The 24,617-nt window shown below is 41.4% G+C and overlaps 1 protein-coding gene across 1 annotated transcript in view; it reads right to left on the reverse strand.

Moving 5' to 3' along the window:
• The window catches only part of LOC306836627 (NACHT, LRR and PYD domains-containing protein 12-like), a gene marked incomplete at its 5' end in the record, with an annotated part of 28,499 nt that extends 11,312 nt beyond the window's left edge, over positions 1 to 17,187 (reverse strand). Inside the window, 5 exons of the mRNA XM_079363803.1 lie at positions 5,854 to 6,030; positions 7,736 to 7,909; positions 14,434 to 16,381; positions 16,532 to 16,761; positions 17,111 to 17,187. Coding sequence (XP_079219929.1) covers positions 5,854 to 6,030; positions 7,736 to 7,909; positions 14,434 to 16,381; positions 16,532 to 16,761; positions 17,111 to 17,187 — 2,606 coding nt within the window. The remainder of the gene's footprint in view (positions 1 to 5,853; positions 6,031 to 7,735; positions 7,910 to 14,433; positions 16,382 to 16,531; positions 16,762 to 17,110) is intronic.
• Between the last annotated feature and the right edge of the window lie 7,430 nt (positions 17,188 to 24,617).

Genomic DNA, 24,617 nt, shown 5'->3' on the forward strand with positions numbered 1-24,617 from the left:
CTTGAAACCAATCGAGAGCAAACTGCACTATGAATTATCCATATGAATGCTTCAAGTCATGAGAACTGGCTGAGCAACAATTTAAGATGAAGGGGCACAGCAATACTCAAAAGCCACACTTTCAACCAGTGGTAACATGGGCTACACAAACAAATGCATAAAAGAGGCTTCTATTGGTTTGTGTGACTTCTGGTATCGCTCAATGAAAAGCTGTTTGGCACTTCTTCTATGCCTGTTCTACATTTTAAACTCAATTATTTTTCCTTAATTTTAGCTGTATTTCTAAAACATGACATTTTTAATGTTCAAGAGTGATATGCTGTTTGTTTTTTTGCTACATTTTACTGTAAAAAAAACTATATCTTTATGTTAACTAGGACTAAAAGGCAGAATTGATCTTGTTTCTTTTAAAGTAGTTATATTCTTAAGTAAAGACTATTTTTATTTAATTTCAATTGCCAATCAAAGTTCTAAGACACATTTTTGCTATTTGAAATCAATTTAAGCCTTTAACCCATTAATCAACAGCAGATTAAGGTATCAATTCCCACCAGATACCAAATGCCGAATGCTACAACACAATCTGTCAGTGGACTTTCTACTGCACTCATTGTGGTGAGTACTTGGGACATCAACAGACCGAGGTCAGATCCTGCATGAGATGCAGTACACTATTTACAGAAACAGCAAGGATGTACCCCGCGGAGACAGCTTCTGAGTCAGATTCAAAGTACCTGTAGCCAGTGAGACCAAAGCAAACGCTGCTGTAACAAAAGGTTTATGTGCTCTGTATCTGAATTTCATTTTTACTAGTTTACAATTTTTTTTACTTTTAAAATGTCAATTTTACAGCAGTCTACCATTTCACTCTTGCTCAATAACCTAATTTATAATATTTTATAATATCGACTGTTTGGATTCTTTTTCAAATGTAGAAATCTTACATAATTTCAATTCAATCGCATACTGAAGATTATACTATTTTACAACTTTTGGACTTTTGGATTTGAGTAATGGTGTATCCTCTTTACTATCATGATAAAAGTTTATTTTATTATGTTTTCGTTTTGTTTATGCACTGATTCTAAGACCTTCTGACTCAACTGATTACTTTTATTGTTCAATACCTCATTGTAGATAGAATGAGAACAACTACATTATTCCATGGAAGTTCAAAGATTTAATTTCTCTTTGTTTGAATGTTTTTTGGGCGTACACAAAGTTTAGAATTGTGTTTATTTAAACATCAAGGGAGATTTTTAGGGACCGAAGCACTGACCAGTGCGAAGGACCCTATTGTTTTTCAAATGATTATTTATTTTATTTTTTTTCTCCGGTCCGTCTCTTTGGAGCCACTTTTGAAGGCTTGAACGTGAATGAAAACTCATCAAAATCTCCAACGTCATCGGGTCTGGCGAAAAATTTGATATTTTCGTCATTTCGTAAAAAAAATTCACAAAATGACTCAGTGGCGCCCCCTTCAAATTTTCAAAAGGGCCTCCCCATTGAGGTTTTTTCATCGTACGTGCATGAAAATTTTTAGGCACATTAAGCATGCGAGATCTCACATAAAATCCTCTTACGCCCATAGTCAAAACCAAACAGGAAGTCTGCCATATTTTTTTTCAAGGAAGAAAATTCGCGTTTTACACAACTAGACATGTTGGCATAAAAAGTGGGCGTGGCTAATTTACTCAGTGGCGCCCCCTTGAAATTTTCAAAAAGGCCTCCCCATTGAGTTTTTTTTGTCCTACATACACAAATTTTTTTATGCTCATTGGGCATGTCAGGACCTACATAAAATCCTCTTACACCCATGTCAAAACCAAACAGGAAGTCCGCCATATTTTTTTCAATGCAATAAAAATGGCCGAAATTCCTTTTTCACAGGTTAGCTATTTGAACGAACTCCTACAACAGCATTTATCCGATCATCGTAAACTCAATGTCAGTGTATTCTAGACATGTTGAAGAGCTCTCGTTGTGCTCCGCACGTTATTTCGTTTAAGGGCGTGGCCATGGCGTACCATCAAACATTGATGTCTCGGCACACCCATATTTTACCTTTCTGAAAGACCTCCCCATAGAGGTTTTCTTCTCTGACATGCATGACATTTTTTTGAATGTTAATAATGTCAGGAACTACAATAAATCCTCTTGCACACATAGTCAAAACTAAACAGGAAGTCCGCCATATTTTTTTAATGGCGAAAATTCGCGTTTCACAGGTTACCTATTTGAACGAACTCCTACAAAAGCCTTTATCCGATTCACACAACGTCAAAGTCTGTGTGTTCTAGACATGTTGAAGATCTCTCGTTGTGCTCTGCACGTTATTTTGTCAAAGGGCGTGGCCACGGCGTACCATCAAACTTTGATGTCTCGGCGCACTCCAATTTTTTAACCTTCGATGACTGTGAGGCCTGCTGCTTGGCCACGTGTCGCGGCTGCACTCCCGCGGTCGCACTCTCGCGGTCGCGACACGCGCCGACATGCGCGGGGTGCTTCGGTCCCTTCATCACCGCTTGCGGTTTTAATTTTCATTTGTTATTTTGAGGTACACTGGGATCATTGTTTCCAGTTTAATGATCATCTTTCTGACATACATATCTGCTAAGAAAGAATTATCTATTGTTATAGAAAATAGCAAAGAACAATTAAAAAATAAAAACTACAAAAAAATAATATGAATTAAAAAATGGGGGATATATGTGAGGTAAAGTATTTCAATGTTTTGACTTTACAAAGTGTTTTAGATATCATTAAATAACATTAACTAATATTAAGTCAGATAATTTGTAAATTAACCTATGAAAATAACTTTAGATTTTATTTTCTGAAACTCTGAGACCATATACTGAAAGAAGGTAATTGTTGAATACCTCAAAGAAAAACAAAAAAGTCATGTTAAATCTATTCTCCCAGTAAAGAAAAATAAAAATACAATTAAAATTAAAACCGCAAGCGGTGATGAAGGGACCGAAGCACCCCGCAAGCAGCAGGCCTTACAGTCGTCAATGGTTAAGAAAATGGGGTGCGCAGAGACATCAAAGTGTGATGGTACGCCATGGCCACGCCCTATAACGAAATAACGTGCAGAGCACAACGAGAGAACTTCAATATGTTTAGAACACACTAAGATTGAGTTTACGATGATCGAATAAATGCTGTTGGAGGAGTTCGTTCAAATAGCTAACTTGTCAAACGCGAATTTGAACCATTCCAAAAAAAATATGGCAGACTTCTTGTTTGGTTATGACGATGGGTGTAAGAGGATTTTATGTAGCTCCTGACATGCCCAATGAGGATAAAACATTTCAAGCATGTAGGACAAAGAAACCTCAATGGGGAGACCTTTTTGAAAATCTCTTGTCTCTGTGTTTCAGATCCTCATCTCATCTTCACCTTGTGTGTCAAAGCCCCGCCCCTGATTACCCACACCTGTGTCTCGTTGCTCCCTGATTGTCTGTGTTATTTAAGCCCCGTGTTTCCTCCCTCATGTTGCCAGTTCATAGTGTTTCCCTCTTGTACCTCGTCCTAGCGTTTTCTTTCTTCCTGATCTCGTGTATGACTCCTGCCTGCTCTTTGTTTCCGACCTCAGCCTGCTCCTCTGGATTTCTTTACATATCTGATTACCTGTGTTCCGAACCTGCTAGCAAAACAGGACTGATTATTGAACTCTCCTCCTGGGTCTGTGTTTGCCTCCATACATTACCCGTCCTCGTGTCATATACAATAATACACATAGCTGCATGAAAGTCAATGACAGGTAGCTGATTGGATGAGAAATCCAGGGCCGCTGGAAGTTATTTTGAACAGGGGATGCTGTGAAAATCTTTTGTTCCTTTTTGGACAAAAATCCTATCAGTCTATTTAGATTACATTTATAATATAGACATTTAAATGTTAAAAATAAATAGATGAAGATTCACCACGTCATTGTCTTACACTCTTCAGTGAACACAGCCAGAGCCACACACACAATATATGCACTGTTACCTAAACTTTACAATAACACTTTAACAATGCAACAGGTTTGATCAGCTGGCATCAACCTGAGTCACTGCACCTGTCAGACATCACTCTATTAGCTCCAGAATACTTTTACACACAGCACAAAGAAATCACCTCACAAACCACAAGGAAATAATCTCCAAATATTTACACGTTATTAAACAGTTCTCTAAATGCATTACACACAGAACACACGATCAAAGTAACACTCTCCATCTCCACCACCTTGCAATAATACTACAGTGTAACGTTAAACAGCAGAGATATGAAAGTGATCTTACTTTGAGCTGCAGACAGGCTGACCTGCTTACAGGTGTCCACATGTCCAGATGTCTGTAATGAGGGGACGGATGTCCAGGGAGTTCATGATGTGTGTGTGGACATGCATCACTTAAAGGTTTGTGAGTCTTTCATGGGTCGTGGTGCTGCGTACCCGTGTCTTCAAAAGACGTAAGGCTGAGAACGTGCGCTCACATGAGGCCACAGTGACGTGAAGGCACAGACGTAACTCAATCAGTATTTCTGTCTCTGAAAACATGGTTCTTGTTTATTACTGGAGCTTAGTCCAACATGATGCTACATCTAGAACTGTGACTCGTAGACAGATCATGGAGCGAGCGGGGAACCTTTTTACTTCACTTAACGTAACTTAAACTTGTGTTAATTATGCCTAAAAATACTTAAATCAAAAACAAAAATACATGTAATAGCCTACGTGTGTCAAAACCTTTTCCCGGAGGATTCATAAGGAATTTATAAATTGTGCAAAACTATTTTTAACACATTTTTCAAAAATCTCCCCCTCGCCACTAGGGGGTGCTGCAGAACCCTCACTTCCCACGGATGAATCTGCATCTATTAATGCATGGAAGGTAACAGCTGAAGAAATTCAAGAAAAGTAAAGAGTCATGTTTAGACTAAGAAACAGAGAAGATGACTTCATGAGTAACTGGGGTAAAAAAGTAAAGGAAATGATGGAGTGGAATAATAACATTGTGACATGGCCACGTCTGTTAGGGAGGTCCCTTTGTGTGTGTGTATCATTTTATCTCCCTGCCTGAAGCCTGGATAGGTGACCTAATTAGCCAGGGATACACAGGTGTGTAGGGGGGCGGGGCAGAGGTGAACAAAGGGAGGGGGGGGGATGTTTGTAGGGGATATTTAGTTTTTGTGGTGGCGTGGTGTGGACTGTGTGGCAGGAGAGAGAGAGGGTTATTTTCCAGATGAGGATTATGGATTCATTTTTTTGGAAGGTGTCCTCCTGGACATGGTTTTTTGGAGCTTGGGTTTTGGAGGACCGTATGACGCAAAAAGAGACCTGTATCTCCCGGGGTAAGCAAGGAAGTAGGCTGCAAGACCGGTGAGTGCCAACCGAATGGACATTTTCTGTCTCTTTCGGAGCAGTTTCCACGGACTTGGACATTTCTTTTGCACGTGAAAGGGGGACATTATTTTTCTTTGGCAAGGACAAGTGAAGGGGTTTGTTTTTGTTGTTGTTAAAGATGGTGAACCAACCTGCATTTAATTTCCTCCAGTGGTCTTTTTGATTCATTTTGAGCAATTAAGGTCAGTGGCATTATTGAGACGCAGTAGGCTTTGAATAAAATAAATAACTCTCACCTTAAAAATATTAAGTGGATTGTAATAACATATATATACATTCAATTAAATTAAGACAGGACTGAAGGACTCCCCTATTCTATTTACTTTTTTCTTAATCTGAATCGGTTCTTTATTATTAATTGTTGTATTGTATGTTTAAAAACAGATTTATAAATGTGCCTGGATGACTTAAATATGTGATGAAATTCATATAAATATTACAGTCAGTGATCTCACATCAGAGTCTCCAGTCTGCAGTTTGGACTCTGCAGTCCCTCACACAGCAGCTTCACTCCTGAATCCTGCAGCTTGTTGTTGTTAGTCAGGTCCAGCTCTCTGAGATGGGAGGGGTTGGACTTCAGAGCTGAGGCCAGAGAAGAACAGCTGATCTCTGACAAACTGCAGTCCTTCAATCTGAATAAAGAATAAAAGAAGTAAATGTAGATGACAGTGAGCTTTATACATGAACGTGTGACGTTGTCCACATGAACACACTGATGTGATCATCATCTGTTCATTCCAACATTGAAGGACTTTATTAGGATGCATTAATACTTTAGTTCTTCCTGATCCTTCTTAGATTCAAACACTCAAAGCTCCTGTGAGGAACTTTCATTACGTGTCTGTTTTGGCGCCCCCCTGTGGACAATGTGAAACCTCTTCTCTCTTTACTGATCTTGTCCTGTACAGTATTCCCTCACTAAAAACTCCTCCTGCTTTCTTTAAACTCTACAAACTACAAGTCAGTGTGAATCTCTTCTGTAGGAAATGTAAAGAAAGGCTTTTCCAGACAGCGTCCTGTGATTCTCCTCATGTGACAGCGAGCAGCTGGAAACAGGCAGACTTTCAAAAGGACTTTATAATGTTGGTGGTCTCATTGACTTTAGACAATCATCAAGAGAAATCCAGATTACTTTGAGTGTGTTTCATCAGCAGATCAAACCTCCTCACACTACGTTTAAATCACAGAGTTTGTTTTGATGTAAGATCATAAAAAAAACATGAACGGTATGAAAGAGAGGACGAATGAGTTCACTCTAGACCAGTGACATCATCACTGACATCATCAGGTCACGTGGCTGCTACAGGTGGAGAAGCTAGCAGCAGGTAGCAATTAGCAGAAGTCCCTGGATAGCTGGCTAGCATCAGATGACTTCATGAGAAGATGACTTCATGAGTAACTGGAGTAAATGAGTAAAGGAAACGATGGAGTGGAATAATAACATGTATATACATTTAATCAAATTAAGAGAGGACTGAAGGACCCCCCCCCCCCATTCTATTTCTTTTCTTTTTTAATCTTAATTTAATTATCTTTTTCTCTTCGCAACATATCCTCCAGGGCCAGGGCTGTGCGCACCTGAGGCGGAAGCTGACGCAGAATAAGGTGAGTGAAAAGGAAAGAAGCTTCCCCGGAGCCTCGCAGTGCCAACATATTTTCCATCTATTCAGAAGGCCTGCTATCTCCTAAACCCGTGAGGGACAACAAACGATTAGCCCGCTCCATATCCGAGAGCTGGTACAGTTGTAGCAACGCCATCCTCAGTGCAGCATACTTCCCGGCACCAGGCGGGTCCCGGAGCAGTCCCATTAGCCGGCGTGTCGTGGCTGAATCCAAAGCCGCGACGACATGAAAATACTTTGTGTCGTTCGAGGTTATGCCGCGCAGGTGAAACTGAGCCTCCACATGTTGGAACCATGGCTCCGGGTCATGCTGCCAAAAGTCCGGGATTTTAACCGTGGCCACGAAAACAGTGGGTGCGGGTGCAACCGAAGACGTGCTCTCAGTCGACATAGTCCAAACATGTCACCAATGTGGAGGTCGAAGAGAAAAAGATGAAAGTATCTCTGAGTCTCCACTGCTTTATTTCGCAACTCACTTCACATACAGAATCATAACCTCGCAGCACCGGAACCCTCTCTTTATTTACGCCCCCACCCTGGAAACTGACCCTCCAGAATACAGTGTCAGTTTGTGTGTGATAACTCAGAATAGTGTTGCCACAGGTTCTTTATTATTATTGTTTGTATTGAATGTTTAAAAAAAGATTTATAAATGTGCCTGTGTGAATAAAATATGTGATGAAATTCATATAAATACGACAGTCAGTGATCTGACCTCAGAGTCTCCAGTCTGCAGTTTGGACTCTGCAGTCCCTCACACAGCAGCTTCACTCCTGAATCCTGCAGGTTGTTCTCACTCAGGTCCAGCTCTCTGAGATGGGAGGGGTTGGACTTCAGAGCTGAGGCCACGACGTCACAGTGAGTCTCTGAGAGTCCACAGTTAGAAAGTCTGTTGTGACACATAAAATAGAGAAACATGACTTATAAAAGAAGCAACTGATATTCACGTCTCACATCTGATGATTAAACAGTTTGTCCTGTTTGGTCTTAACTTTATACATCAGTGGAATCTGTCACTGACACAAAAAGTCTCATCACTGGTTTTCAAACCTGCACATTCTTCACCTGTCAATCATTCACTAAATGTTACTGATGAATGGAAACTAATGGAGTTTTATTTAGGAGCACATCATGTCTATGGTGTAAAATCCCCCCTCCTTCTCTCACTCTCCTCTACCTGGCTTTATGTTTCCTGGATGGGCGGAGCTTCAGAGCTGATAAAGGCAGCCAGCTCACCTGCTGTGAACTCTTTGGGAACAATGGAGCTGACTGCATGTGAATGCCTCATCAATCCTGATAGTTTGGACTGTGAGCTTAAGATGGAAGTTTCCTTTGTTGAAGTCCAATAAGTAGCGGTGAATGAGTTCATTTATTTATCTACTGATTTACTTTGGTTGTGGTTAAGTCATATCTTTAATTCTGTAGTAAGTTTTAAAGATGAACATCAGCCTTTGTTAAATCTGATCTGTGACTTGGATTGTGATGTGAAGACTGATGACATGTGTTACTCTTTGTCCTCTGACAGAAAACCAGTTAAAAACTGGAGAATAATCAATTGGATTGGAAAGATCTGAGCTCTTTGGTCCTTACAGACAAACCACTGAGTTGGACTCAGGCATGGACAGGCCATCGGGCGTACCGGGCAATGAAGACTGAAGTCAGTCATGATTTAGTCAGGTTCACTGCATACTTTTGTGGGATTTTTTTGGGGATGTGTTAAACTATACATTTTTGGAAAGGTTATGATATAAAGAGTCAGAAAATCAATGTTTGCATTTGCCCAGATGCCTATGTGGCAGCCATCTTGGATTTAAAAAAAAGCATGACATGGAGCCACAAGTACGATGCTAAATCATGTATCCTGCAGTATTCATCTGATGTGTAAACTGAGCTGTCTGAGTCTAAAGAGTCTTATTGTGTAAAGTCAAGTCTTGATCATTTCCTCAACAATGACGAGCTTGGAGGACCCTTTGTTGAGTTTTGGCAGCAAGATATATAATAATATTCAGTCAGATCACTTAGTCTTGTCATGGGAGATGATCCTGCTCATTGGGATGTGGTAGATGTTGGTGTCATCTCTGACTTCATAATGAATAGAAGCTTTTCCTTGTCTTTGTTTATCTCTAGTTGCACTCACACTCAGAGAATCTGCCCTGTATCTGTCACTAGATACAGATCTTTTAGTGCTAGTCACAGCAAATCATGGTCTCATGTTGAAGAACACATCCATTTCTGTGGCTTCTGGTGTTGTGAAGATTGAACCGCTGTGCTGAGCTCTAGATAAAAAAGAGCAAATGATTTGCAAGCCTTCCATACTTTCAATGGGGTCGACAACACAAGAAGGTTCTCCTGCATAGGCAAGGCAAGCTGGCTGCAGGTCTACCTCGAAGCAGATGAAGATAATGTCAATGCTCTGTAGATGCTTTTGGATAATGCAGATGGGACAGAAGGAATGCTGTTAGCCCTTATTCACCCAAGCAGATCTACATCAAGGCAATCCCTCAACTGCGATGGCACTTCTTCTGCAAACATCGGGCAGAAAGTGATGAACTTCCTCCAAAACTTGGAGCTGTTAAGCAGCATCTTGAGAGTCCATGTCCAAACAAGAGCATGGGCACAGGAAGCCATTGCTCTGTAGGATCTACAGCTGGATCATCTGCAAATACTTCAAACACTCGGATGGCATGCTGAAACTAGTGACCACAGAGGTCCTCCAAGCCCTCAAAGACAAAACTGATATATTTATATAGGAGATGAAAAAATAAATGTTTGAGGGACATGGAATATTACATTTAAAACAACTTTTCATTCTAATCATATTGCAAGAAAATAGCCACACCGGGTCACTAATGTATCTATGCATCATGGTAACATGTTTTTAGCTTTTTAACTAGCATCATTGGATTCTTTGACCCTGAAAATGTGGGTTTAGCAGTTAAAATCAACATTCCAACTTATTCAGAAGCTGAGATATTACAAATTAAAGTTTCACGGCGGCCATTTTTTAAAATCCAAGATGGCCGCCACATAGGCATCTGGGCAAATGCAAACATTGATTTTCTGACTCCTTACATCATAACCTTTCCAAAACTGTATAGTTTAACAAATTCCCCAAAAAATCCCACAAAGTTTAAAATCTAAATACAGTGAACCTGACTAATTGGTTGAAATTGTTGTCAATCTTGTTACAGTACAACAAGCAAATCTACATCTCTGCGCAGACAGAGAGGTATACTGATAGTACAAATTTCTGTGAATACGTTCTGTAGGTGAGGACCAGGTAAGAACTGTAACTTGGGGTGATATTAGTGATTTTTGGGTGGTGTCGGTAAGAACGCCAGCAGGCTTCCATCTTGAACTCCTCCTTTATTTTGATTACTTGAATGACATTGCAGTTGAACAAGTAGCTGTTTATATCTTGAGGGTGTGCAGAAGTGTGTCTGTGTGGTTGTGTGTGTGTGGTTGTGTGTGTGTGGTCTGTAAAACAACAAAGGAAACTAGACAATTCCAGCAGAAATTGTGAGGGTGGTTGCCGTCTGTGTATGCGTTTCTGAGTTATACTGCAGTTAAACTGTTTAACTGTAGTCAGCTAAAGCCTGGTTCACACAGCAGGATAATTACGCCGATTTCGGCTCCGATTCTCTCCTTCCGATAATCTTAAGGACGCCCGATCATCATAAAATAATCTTATAAGATCATCCTGCCGTGTGTGGTGTGTTCAGACCGCTCTTGTCTGGTCGGAAGAATGTCGGGACCGCTCCGATCTCAAATCGGGGATATTCAACATGTTGGATTGTTTTGGCCCGATCTCTCATCATGTGTGGTGTCCCCCGAGGAGAAAACGAGCACGGGCCTGTTGACGGTTGATGTGTAGCCAATCAGAAAGCGAGGTGACGTAGAGGCGAGGAAACTCCGGGAGCATAAAAAAAAACAGCTGTCATGATGGCGCAACAGAAAGTCCGGTGGACATCGGAGATGGAGGACCAACTCGTCGACCTATGGCAACATCATGAATGTTTATACAATGTTTCATGCAAAGAGTATCATAACCGACAGGACAAGGAGAAGAGCCATATCATCATGGAGCACGTACAGTCCACGCTCCCGTTGTCTCCACTCCTTTGACCAACGCCTTTTCTTTTTAAAACGTGTTTTGTCGCATAAAAACACAGCACTAACGATCAAAACCGCATCCTCTTCGCCCGTCATGTTTGTTTACTCTGGAATCACGTTTAATCTCGTGAGGTTTTGCGAGATTTCCTGTCTGATCGGGGGATGTTCGCAAGTGAAATCGGTTCGTGTGTGGTGTGTTGATGTTGCCGTGTGGCCGCACACCACACACTGTACGACCGAAACTGTAAAACCTCCGATTATTTATCGCCATGTGTGTGGTCTCTACAGTTTGGGAAATCGGCCGACAATTTTAAAATCCTGCCGTGTGAACCGGCCTTAACAGCTAAGACAGAACTCTGTCAGACTGCTATGGTCCCACTCAAATGATGATGTCATCACTCGAACTCTGAACACCTGCTGCTCACTGATTGGTTGACATTCAGCTTTGATCTGCCAAACTGTCAGAACATTCTATCAATGTATTTGAATGGGCTTACCACTGCTCGCGAAACCTCAAATATCTTAAAAACTAAACATGGTATCACCAATCCGTTTGGACTGTGAGCGACAGCACAAATACGCGCACGTTTCGATGTATTATTTTTATCTAGCATTCCGACTGGGACCACAGGGGCAATTCTGAAACATGAGTAAAAAATGTGAAATTCTGGAGGTCAGTTTGAGTGAGAGCCCAATGTGTGTGTATGTGGTGCGTGACTAACAAATGCCTCCCCTGGGAGACTGAAACATTTTGTTTTATTTTTTGTTTTATGAGTGAGAAGACACTCAGAGCTTTCTTTTGATATATTTTGTTTGTATGTGCGAGCAACAATGGCCTCAGGATGGCGATTTACAAATGTTTCCAAAACTGAACTTTTAGGCAGTTACGCTGGATTTGAATTTTTGCCATTCATTTTCAATGGGGCACATTTTTGTCGTTTCAACTCGATTTGTGTCGACACCACGTGACCGAAGTTTCCACAAAGTAATATCACCCATGTCATGACCGAGCCGCTCGTTTTGATACCTTTTTGTGTGCATGGCGCAAACGCTGTGGGAGGAGTAGCGCGCCAAAATTTGAGGATATAATAATAAGAATATTTACAATAGTAGTAGTGTGTTTGCCTTTCAGGCAACCACCCTAAAAATCAAATACTGTCCTGCTCAAAGCTCACCCAAATAATATAGCTCGTAAAAATTAGCCTATTTTATACATATATATGACAGTGAACATACTAGCATACATGTAAATAATACTCTACAGTGAGCAATCATATTAAAATGAATAAATGAGTTGGCACATGCCTGATAGCTTAACATGCAACAAACAAATACCGCTAATTACTATGGACTAACAACAAGATAAATGTTGGCATGCTAAACAGTAGCGCGCTAATCGCTAGCACGCTAATCGCTTACGCGCTAATCGCTAGCGCGCTAATTGCTATTGCTACAATCACAATCACTGTATACAAAACAAACTCAATCAAATATACCACTACAATACTTACTGAGGTCTCATGGACGCACACAGACAAGCAACACACACGGAACGACAGGCAGGGCCGTCTACATGAAACAGCCAACTCTTGTCACTACTAAACTGAACTGAACACAGTGAGCAGAACGGCACACAGTCAAAAGGGGCGGAGCTAGGACGTCATCTCACAGAGCCTTTCGTACACGTTCAGTTTGGTTTCACTTTGTAGAGGTGACTTTGCTGTTAGCAGACTACGATCTATTCTGAGAAGCTATGACCATATTTGAAGAGCAGCACGTCATATGAGGTATTCCAAAAGTATAATGTATGGCCTCAGTTGATAGTAGAATGAGGAATTGTTCTTCAAATAGAGATTTGACATTGAAAGAGTAAAGGTGATGTGATTCTCCAGACCATGTATAGAAATACCCAAGTGGGAAGGAATTTATGACACCTGTTGTACTGTATATAATGGCTCCACACTGATCATTAAATTGTCTATCTTTATGCCTGCACAGAGTCTCAGTGTTGTCTGTTAGATCAGAACCACGGCTGTGATATGCTGCGTTAATATTATCCAGTCTGTTGATAGATCCAGTTTTAGGGACATTTATATTATTCAACCCATCATATACTGTACAGGCTACAAACGCCCGCAGTCAGACAGACGCTGGAAGGACAGAAATGATAATAGCCCTTGAAATTAACAATAAAAATGTTTTGGGACGTGTTTACACCATCACTGAATATTATCGGGAGAAATTATAGGCGAAAGTGTGCAAATGCTCAACATAAGAAATTAATACAGGACTATTATTCAATCAGACTTAAAACATGCCTATAGAGTTTTGTGCACAACCTCATCCTTGCAGGTTTGGAGGTGGTCACCCTAGTGTGTGTGTGTGTGTGTGTGTGTGAGAGAGAGAGAGAGAGAGAGAATTGCCTTTAACTTCAAGATGGGAATTATGTTTCTGTGGCCATCTCTCCCAAAATGAACATCTCTGGGAGTGTAGTAAAAGAGCATATCCAATTTTTGACATGGTTACTCTTTTCCATGTAGGCTACTGGGCTTAAATTGATTTTTTAAAACAAGGCAATGTGTGCATATATCCTCTGGTATGTCTCTTGCCAAAAATGCCAGGGCCTTTTTTTGGTCCCAGTCCAGCCCTGGTTGGACTTATTCCCTGGAACTGGTGGAGCCTCCTTCCTCTCAAATATTCTTCATCTATAGTCTGTGATCTGAAGCGTGATCTATTCAGAGGACTCTCTATGGAGTAGAAAACCATTTGAAACTCATTGAACAGTAACTCTGGAGGAGGACCATCTCATTCTCATCTGGCTTCTATAAACGTGAAAATACAGAGACTGCTGCAGAATGATCCAGAAATCAAACAAGTCAGCAAAGAATCAAATGTAGTGAGTTGAAGGATCTCCTGTAAGAACAGTTTATCTGTGATCTACCTGCTGAGATGTTCAGAGATGATGCTCATGATTGATTAGTAATGCCTGCAGAGGCTGGAAGGGGGCGCTCACAGCATCTGATATCTCTCTATTCAGGGATTAACACTATCACACATCTCAGTCACTTCTTTGGGAATTCTCTCCTGAATGTGTTCACATAAAAACTATCAAAGATATTTATGAACTCAGGACACAAAGTTAAAAAACATCACGTATGAAAAAAACTACGACTGACTGTTTCTCCTGAACATTAACAGAGCAACAGTTTTTATTGAACACAGAGGATTATGTTTAGTTCATTAAAATAAGTAAATTAGTACATGACACTGATTTATAATGTTCATCACATCTGGACTTACTCTGCCTTCCTGCAGTTCCTCACAGCTGGAATCAGTCTCAGTCGTCCCTGCTCTGATGTGTTGTACTTCTTCAGGTTAAACTCATCCAGAACCTCCTCGGACATCTGCAGCATGTAGGCCAGAGCAGAGCAGTGGATCTCAGAGAGTTTCTTCTCTGATCTGTTCTCTGACTTCAGGAACTTTTGGATCTCCTGATGGACTGAGAGGTCCTTCATCTCCGTCAGACAGTGGAAGATGTTGATGCTTCTGTCAGGAGAGATATCTTCACTGTTCATCTTCTTCAGGTTGTTGATGACTCTCTGGATCATTCTTGGACTGTCGTCTGTCTGACCCAGCAGGCCTCCTAAGAGTCTCTGGATCATTTTTGGACTGCTGTCTGTCTGACCCAGCAGGCCTCCTAAGAGTCTCTGGTTTGACTTCAGAGAAAGACCATGAAGGAAGCGAACAAACAGATCCAGGTGACCGTTCTTACTTTCCAGGGATTTCTCCATTGATTTATTTATAAGAACATCAAGAGATGAATCTACATGTGTTTCTCCCAGAAAAGCCTCCAGTACTGTTGTGTTCCTGTTGGTGAAACAGTGGAACATGTAGACTGCAGCCAGAAACTCCTGAACGCTCAGATGAACAAAGCAGTAGACTGATTTCTGAAAGATCACACACTCTGTTTTGAAGATCTCTGTACAAACTCCTGAGTACACCGAGGCCTCTGTGACATCCAGACCACACCGCTCCAGGTCTTCTTGGTAGAACATGATGTTTCCGTCCTCCAGATGTTCAAACGCCAGCCTCCCAAGCTTCAGAAGAACTTCCCTGTCGGCCTGCGTCAGCTCATGTGGACTTATCTGATGTCCCTCACCATACTTGTTCTTCTTCCTCTTTGTCTGAATCAGCAGGAAGTGTGAGTACATGTCAGTCAGGGTCTTGGGCAGCTCTCCTCTCTGCTCTGTGCTCATCATGTGCTCCAGAACTGTGGCAGTGATCCAGCAGAAGACTGGGATCAAACACATGATGTGGAGGCTCCTGGAGGTCTGGATGTGTGAGATGATTCTGCTGGACAGATCTTTTTTATCACTGAACCTCCTCCTGAAGTACTCCTCCTTCTGAGCATCAGTGAAGCCTCGTACTTCTGTTACCCTGTCAACACATGAAGAAGGGATCTGATTGGCTGCTGCAGGTCGAGAAGTGATCCAGATGAGAGCTGAGGGGAGCAGATTCCCCTTGATGAGGTTTGTGAACAGTGTGTTTAACGATGACTTCTGTGTGACATCAGACACAACCTCCCTGTTTGTGAAGTCCAATGACAGTCTGCTTTCATCCAGGCCGTCAAAGATGAACAACAGTTTACAGACAGCGAGCGTCTCTGCTGCCACCTTCTGTAATGTTGGATGGAAAACACGGAGCAGCTCAAGAAGACTGTAGCGCTCATCTCTGATCAAGTTCAGCTCCCTGAATGAAAGCAGGACCAGCAGACTGACGTCTTGGTTCTCTGAGCCCTCGGCCCAGTCCAGAGTGAACTTCTGCACTGAGAAGGTTTTTCCGACACCAGCCACGCCGTTTGTCAGAACCACTCTGATGGGTTTCTGTTGGTCGGGTTGAGCTCCTGTCTTTGGTTCCTGTTGGTCAGGTTGAGCTCCTGTCTTTGGTTCCTGTTGGTCGGGTTGAGCTCCTGTCTTTGGTTCCTGTTGGTCGGGTAAGGCTTTAAAGATGTCCTGGCACTTGATTGGAGTCTCGTGGAGGATCTTCTTTTTAGAGTCTTTCTCCATGTGTCTCACCTCATGTTGTGTGTTCATCTCTTCTCTCTGCCCCTCTGTGATGAAGAGCTCAGTGTAGATCCTTTTGAGGAGGTTTCTACTTCCTGTTTCATCACTTCCTTCAGTCACACGTTCACATCTCGTCCTCAGACTGACCGTATGTTGATCTAAAACCTCCTGCTGACCTCTATCTACTGAAAGAGAGAATGATAGAATCTGATTATTGTTTTCAGATGTTTTTGTACAAGAAGTAAAAACAGTTTTAATTTCTAGACTTTTGACATTGACCAAAAAAGTCGTGTTTTAGGAGGAGATCACAGAAGCACAAAGGAGAACAGTCTTACTTTGTTCAGTGCTGCTCTGACTGACTGTCTGCAGTCCAGATCCTGGTCTGGATCTTTCTCCACACTGAGGACAGGACGAGTCTCCTGCTGAACCAGACTGGTCCCAGTATGAGGTGATGCACTGTCTGCAGAACCAGTGTCCACAGCTGGTAGAGACGGGATCCTTCAGGACGTCCTGACACCCAGGACAGGACGTCTGCTCCTCTCTAACATGAGTCCTCTTCGTCCACCTGTGAAGACACGTCTTTAGAACTAAACTGATGGTTGACTGATAGAAAATATGAAGATTTATCAAACACAACTAAAGAGTCAGATGATCACAGAGAGCAGGAAACACCTTCTTTCTTCTGTTTGGATTCATTTGATTCAGTCAGACTGAACACCATGTGCAGCTTCTTCACAGTCAGAGAATCAAAGAGTCTGATCCTGTCATCCACTGTTTCACTTCAGACAGCTGAGCTCGGGTTAGTCCACCTTTGAACTCAGCTTAGACCTATTTGTCATGGTTCTCCAAAGGGACACAGCCTGAACTTTGTCATCCTGGCTGGACCCAACAACGCGCACCGTACCAAGACAAACCGAGCCGGACCGCTCTGTGGGAACGGGGCTTTAGTCAGAAACAGATACAACACTCCAGGATTATACTTCATGTTCATGTTGAGTTCCCGTGCTTCTGCTCGTGCATGAGAAACCATAACATGCCTCAGATCACCTCTTCCATCTGTGCCGGGCCAAGACCACGGATCAGAGCGCTCACTCGAGTCAAAGGAACTGGACTTTGGGGGTCAAACCTGCTTTGTCACGGTACAGATTACCTAGTGTGAGAGTGTCCTTAGTTATGTTCTGGTTTCATTTGTTGTCCTTCTCTTTATGGATTCTTCTAGCTTTTACTGGCTCTATAATTATTGTTTTGATGCATATTTTTACTACACTTATATTTTTGTCTTTTTTAATTTTTTGCACTGTGTGATTTTCTTCTGCTATCCTGTTCTGCTGCTGTAACACTGTACATTTCTCTGCTTGCGAAATGAATAAAGGATTATCTTATCTTTCCTCTCCTGGGTCAGACTGGGACATTAAGTCAGTCCTGGACTTTGACACAACCTGCACCTGAACACAACGTGCTCCCTGGCAGGAGGGTCTTTATACTAGAGCTGCACTAATGATATGATTTGAATCTTGATTCTTTGGATCATTGTCATGAAAAGAAATGTTCCCACGTTTAGTTCAATGTTCAGTTCAAATCATTGTTCACTTGTTATGTTGACTGCTGTCATGAACAGAAACACATGAACACCATGATTCCTTTAAGTGTTTGTGCCCGCTGCTTTGGATCAAGAAGGTCTTAAAGACTCTATAAAAAGTCCCAGGATTTCCAGATTTGGCGTCTCTCATAAGCTATCTCTATATGCAGATGATCTCCTGCTCTACGTCACCAATCCAACTTCTTCCATTCCCACTATTTTGGATACGTTGGAGCAATTCAGAAAGTTTTATGTCTATAAAATTAACCTGCAGAAGAGTGAATATCTTCCAATTAAATCTCTCCAACTCCCCAAAACTCTTGGAAGTTTGGCCTTACCAGACTTTTGCCGATACTATTGGGCTTCCAATTTAAAAAAAAATCATTTTCTGGAAAGTTAAGATCGCTGTCAGTGACCGTCTGGGTCAGCATGGAACTAGCTTCTACACCTGTCTACATTATGGTCAGTGATTTGTTTGCAGTTACCTCTACCAATCAAACAAGTCATACAGAACTCTATTTTCTCTGAGACCATAAAAATTTGGAGTCAACTTAGAAAGCAACTTGCTCTACACGCCTCATCGAAACAAGCCCCAGTTTTTCGAAACCTTTTTTTTTTCTCCATCTTGTTCCGACCTCGCATTTGAATCTTGGTCAAATAAAAGTCTCCAACTCCTTGATGACCTCTATATTGATGGTATTTTCCCTTCATTTGCAGACTTGTTGAAAAAATTCACACTCCCTCAATCTCATTTATTCCGTTTCTTTCAGATTCGTCATTTTGTGCAAAATCCTTCCATCACTTTCCTTATCGTCCCCCTGAGTCTTTGATGGACTCCCTTCTCTTGCTGAAAAGTACACAAAAATCCCTGACTTCAGTCTTATACAATTACATTTTTAGGATAAACTCGACCCCTCTGAATTCCCTGAGAGCTGTCTGGGATCAAGACCTCCAGATAACTATATCTGATGAACAATGGGGCTGTATCCTTAATCTTGTACACACATCCTCCATTTGCGCTAGCCATAAACTTCTACAATGCAAGATCTTGCACAGGAGTCACTTCAGTAATGCAAGGTTAGCTCAGATTTATCCAGACAGATCTGACTCCTGCAATAAATGTAAACTCACACCGGCTGATCACATGCACATGTTTTGGTCGTGCCCCAGACTTTTTGATTTTTGGCGTGCAATCTTCAGTACGTTGGGGAAGGTCCTTGGTTGCACAGTGAACTTTGACCCCCTAGTCGCCCTTTTTGGAATGACCCCGTCATTTGGTTGGTCCAAAACCTCACAACGCATTATTGCATTCACTACCTTGCTGGCGAGGAGGCTCATTCTACTCAAATGGACGCATTCGTCCCCACCGACACACAATAGATGGATTCAAGAGATTTTACATTGCGTTAGACTTGAGAAGATTAGATTCTCCCTGAACGGTTCACTACAGGCCTTTCAAAAAACCTGGCGGCCTTTTCTACTTCATATACTGTAGATACCTTGCACATTGAAGCTGAAAAACAATGAACTTCTGAGTTTGTTTATTTATTTTCTCTCCCCCCCACCCTCTTTTTTTGTTTGTTTGTGAGTTCTTTTTTCTTTTTGTTTGTTTTTCTTCTTCTCTCCTTTTTTAAGTATTTTGTTGTACTATTTCACTTGTTTATATGTTTTGACTTCTGACTGACTCGTCCTCTTTGTCCTTGTGGTGTGAATGGCTGTTAGTGAATGGGTTGTTTCTAAGGAAGGGGCGCTGCCCTGTAATGGACTTTGGTTTATTATTTTATGATTATACTCCACTGTTACTGTTGATGCACTTGTGGGGTTATACTGTTGAGCATCTGAAGTATATTTGTATATTTTGTCCCCATCCCAATGAAAAAATCAATACAAATATTTGACAAAAAAGAAAAAAAAATTAAACAGGGGCCGTGCTGAGCGCCATCTTCTGTTGTTAATAAACGTACTAATGAGAAGTAGGAGGATAACGGGCAGGTTCAAAGGTTTGTAAGAGTCCTCTTAGATTACAGCTTTACAAGGTGACTGAACCTACAAGGAAACATGTGAGGAGACAAGGAGTTAGTAAGAAGACTTACTTTGAGTCTGAGGCTCCAGAGTCTTTACTGAAGTTTAGAAGTTCATCTTTGGACCGATCACTCTTCAGAGACAGACAGCTGGGTACAGGAGACTCTGCTCTCTGTCTGCTCCTCTCAAATCTGTTAAAACAAGTTTTATATTTCTATGAATCTTTGATCAACTCTCTGATGACAAATCTGTAAAAGAAGCTGTAAATACAAAAAGATCTACAGCTGTGGATGATGAGAAGGTTTCCAGGTTTCTGTTGTCAGGAGGCTTACTTTGAGTCTGAGGCTCCAGATTCTTTACTGAAGTTTAGAGGTTCATATTTGGACCATCTTGTTCCGACCTCGCATTTGAATCTTGGTCAAATAAAAGTCTCCAACTCCTTGATGACCTTTATATTGATGGTACTTTCCCTTCATTTGCAGACTTGTTGAAAAAATTCACACTCCCTCAATCTCATTTATTCCGTTTCTTTCAGATTCATCATTTTGTGCAAAATCCTTCCCTCACTTTCCTAATCGCCCCCCTGAGTCTTTGATGGGCTCCATTCTCTTGCTGAAAACTACACAAAAATCCCTGACTTCAGTCTTATCCAATTCAATTTTTAGGATAGACCCGACCCTCTGAATTCCCTGAGAGCTGTCTGGGATCAAGACCTCCAGATAACTATATCTGATGAACAATGGGGCTGTATCCTTAATCTTGTACACACATCCTCGATTTGCGCTCGCCATAAACTTCTACAATGCAAGATCTTGCACAGGAGTCACTTCAGTAATGCAAGGTTAGCTAAGATTTATCCAGACAGAGCTGACTCCTGCAATAAATGTAAACTCGCACCGGCTGATCACATGCACATGTTTTGGTCGTGCCCCAGACTTTTAGATTTTTGGCGTGCAATCTTCGGTACGTTGGGGAAGGTCCTTGGTTGCACAGTGAACTTTGACCCCCTTTGTCACCCTTTTTGGAATGCCCCCGTCATATGGTTGGTCCAAAACCTCACAACACGTTATTGCTTTCACTACCTTGCTGGCGAGGAGGCTCATTCTACTCAAATGGACGCATTCGTCCCCACCGACACACAATAGATGGATTCAAGAGATTTTACATTGCGTTAGACTTGAGAAGATTAGATTCTCCCTGAACGGTTCACTACAGGCCTTTCAAAAAAACCTGGCAGCCTTTTCTACTTCATATAGATACCTTGCACATTGAAGCTGAAAAACAATGAACTTCTGAGTTTGTTTAGTTATTTTCTTTCCCCCCCCTCTTTGTTTTGTTTTTTTCTTCTCTCCTTTTTTAAGTATTTTGTTTATCTGTTTTGACTTCTGACTGACTCGTCCTCTTTGTCATTGTGGTGTGAATGGCTGTTAGTGAATGGGTTGTTTCTAAGGAAGGGGCGCTGCCCTGTAATGGACTTTGGTTTATTATTTTATGATTATGCTCCACTGTTACTGTTGATGCACTTGTGAGGTTATACTGTTGTGCATCTGAAGTATTTTTGTATATTTTGTCCCCATCCCAATGAAAAAATCAATACAAATATTTGACTAAAAATAAAAAATAAATTAAACAGGGGCCGTGCTGAGCGCCATCTTCTGCTGCTAATAGACATGCTCATGAGAAGTAAGGGTAGGGCAGGTTCAAAGGTTTGTAAGAGTCCTCTTAGATTACAGCTTTACAAGGTGACTGAACCTACAAGGAAACATGTGAGGAGACAAGGAGTTAGTAAGAAGACTTACTTTGAGTCTGAGGCTCCAGATTCTTTACTGAAGTTTATATCATACTGGTTGGACTGATCACTCTTCAGAGACAGACAGCTGGGCACAGGAGACTCTGCTCTCTGTCTGCTCCTCTCAAATCTGTTAAAACAAGTTTTATATTTCTATGAATCTTTGATCAACTCTCTGATGACAAATCTGTAAAAGAAGCTTTAAATACAAAAAGATCTACAGCTGTGGATGATGAGAAGGTTTCCAGGTTTCTGTTGTCAGGAGGCGTACTTTGAGTCTGAGGCTCCAGATTCTATACTGAAGTCTAGAGGTTCATATTTGGACCATCTTGTTCCGACCTCGCATTTGAATCTTGGTCAAATAAAAGTCTCCAACTCCTTGATGACCTCTATATTGATGGTACTTTCCCTTCATTTGCAGACTTCTTGAAAAAATTCACACTCCCTCAATCTCACTTATTCCGTTTCTTTCAGATTCATCATTTTGTGCAAAATCAATTCCCTCACTTTCCTAATCGCCCCCCTGAGTCTTTGATGGACTCCATTCTCTTGCTGAAAACTACACAAAAATCCCTGACTTCAGTCTTATCCAATTCAATTTTTAGGATAGACCCGACACCCTCTGAATTCCCTGAGAGCTGTCTGGGATCAAGACCTCCAGATAACTACATCTGATGAACAATGGGGCTGTATCCTTAATCTTGTACACACATCCTCGATTTGCGCTAGGCATAAACTTCTACAATGCAAGATCTTGCACAGGAGTCACTTCAGTAATGCAAGGTTAGCTAAGATTTATCCAGACAGAGCTGACTCCTGCAATAAATGTAAACTCGCACTGGCTGATCACATGCACATGTTTTGGTCGTGCCCCAGACTTTTAGATTTTTGGCGTGCAATCTTCGGTACGTTGGGGAAGGTCCTTGGTTGCATAGTGAACTTTGACCCCCTTTGTCACCCTTTTTGGAATGCCCCCGTCATATGGTTGGTCCAAAACCTCACAACACGTTATTGCTTTCACTACCTTGCTGGCGAGGAGGCTCATTCTACTCAAATGGACGCATTCGTCCCCACCGACACACAATAGATGGATTCAAGAGATTTTACATTGCGTTAGACTTGAGAAGATTAGATTCTCCCTGAACGGTTCACTACAGGCCTTTCAAAAAACCTGGCAGCCTTTTCTACTTCATATAGATACCTTGCACATTGAAGCTGAAAAACAATGAACTTCTGAGTTTGTTTATTTATTTTCTCTCCCCACCCTCTTTTTTCTTTTTGTTTGTTTTTCTTCTTCTCTCCTTTTTTAATTATTTTGTTTATATGTTTTGACTTCTGACTGACTCGTCCTCTTTGTCATTGTGGTGTGAATGGCTGTGAGTGAATGGGTTGTTTCTAAGGAAGGGGCGCTGCCCTGTAATGGACTTTGGTTTATTATTTTATGATTATACTCCACTGTTACTGTTGATGCACTTGTGGGGTTATACTGTTGTGCATCTGAAGTATTTTTGTATATTTTGTCCCCATCCCAATGAAAAATCAATACAAATATTTGACAAAAAAGAAAAAAAAAATTAAACAGGGGCCGTGCTGAGCGCCATCTTCTGTTGCTAATAAACGTACTAATGAGAAGTAGGAGGATAACGGGCAGGTTCAAAGGTTTGTAAGAGTCCTCTTAGATTACAGCTTTACAAGGTGACTGAACCTACAAGGAAACATGTGAGGAGACAAGGAGTTAGAAAGAAGACTTACTTTGAGTCTGAGGCTCCAGATTCTTTACTGAAGTTTATATCATACTGGTTGGACTGATCACTCTTCAGAGACAGACAGCTGGGTACAGGAGACTCTGCTCTCTGTCTGCTCCTCTCAAATCTGTTAAAACAAGTTTTATATTTCTATGAATCTTTGATCAACTCTCTGATGACAAATCTGTAAAAGAAGCTGTAAATACAAAAAGATCTACAGCTGTGGATGATGAGAAGGTTTCCAGGTTTCTGTTGTCAGGAGGCTTACTTTGAGTCTGAGGCTCCAGATTCTATACTGAAGTCTAGAGGTTCATATTTGGACCATCTTGTTCCGACCTCGCATTTGAATCTTGGTCAAATAAAAGTCTCCAACTCCTTGATGACCTCTATATTGATGGTACTTTCCCTTCATTTGCAGACTTGTTGAAAAAATTCACACTCCCTCAATCTCATTTATTCCGTTTCTTTCAGATTCATCATTTTGTGCAAAATCCTTCCCTCACTTTCCTAATCGCCCCCCTGAGTCTTTGATGGACTCCATTCTCTTGCTGAAAACTACACAAAAATCCCTGACTTCAGTCTTATCCAATTCAATTTTTAGGATAAACCCGGCCCCTCTGAATTCCCTGAGAGCTGTCTGGGATCAAGACCTCCAGATAACTATATCTGATGAACAATGGGGCTGTATCCTTAATCTTGTACACACATCCTCCATTTGCGCTAGCCATAAACTTCTACAATGCAAGATCTTGCACAGGAGTCACTTCAGTAATGCAAGGTTAGCTAAGATTTATCCAGACAGAGCTGACTCCTGCAATAAATGTAAACTCGCACTGGCTGATCACATTCACATTTTTTGGTCGTGCCCCAGACTAGATTTTTGGCGTGCAATCTTCGGTACGTTGGGGAAGGTCCTTGGTTGCACAGTGAACTTTGACCCCCTTTGTCACCCTTTTTGGAATGCCCCCGTCATTTGGTTGGTCCAAAACATCACAACGCGTTATTGCTTTCACTACCTTACTGCCGAGGAGGCTCATTCTACTCAAATGGACGCATTCGTCCCCACCGACACACAATAGATGGATTCAAGAGATTTTACATTGCGTTAGACTTGAGAAGATTAGATTCTCCCTGAACGGTTCACTACAGGCCTTTCAAAAAAACCTGGCAGCCTTTTCTACTTCATATAGATACCTTGCACATTGAAGCTGAAAAACAATGAACTTCTGAGTTTGTTTATTTATTCTCTCTCCCCCCCACCGTCTGTTTTTCTTTTTGTTTGTTTT

This window comes from Symphodus melops (genome assembly GCF_947650265.1).
Source record: "Symphodus melops genome assembly, chromosome: 16".
NCBI classification, from domain to species: Eukaryota; Metazoa; Chordata; class Actinopteri; order Labriformes; family Labridae; genus Symphodus; species Symphodus melops.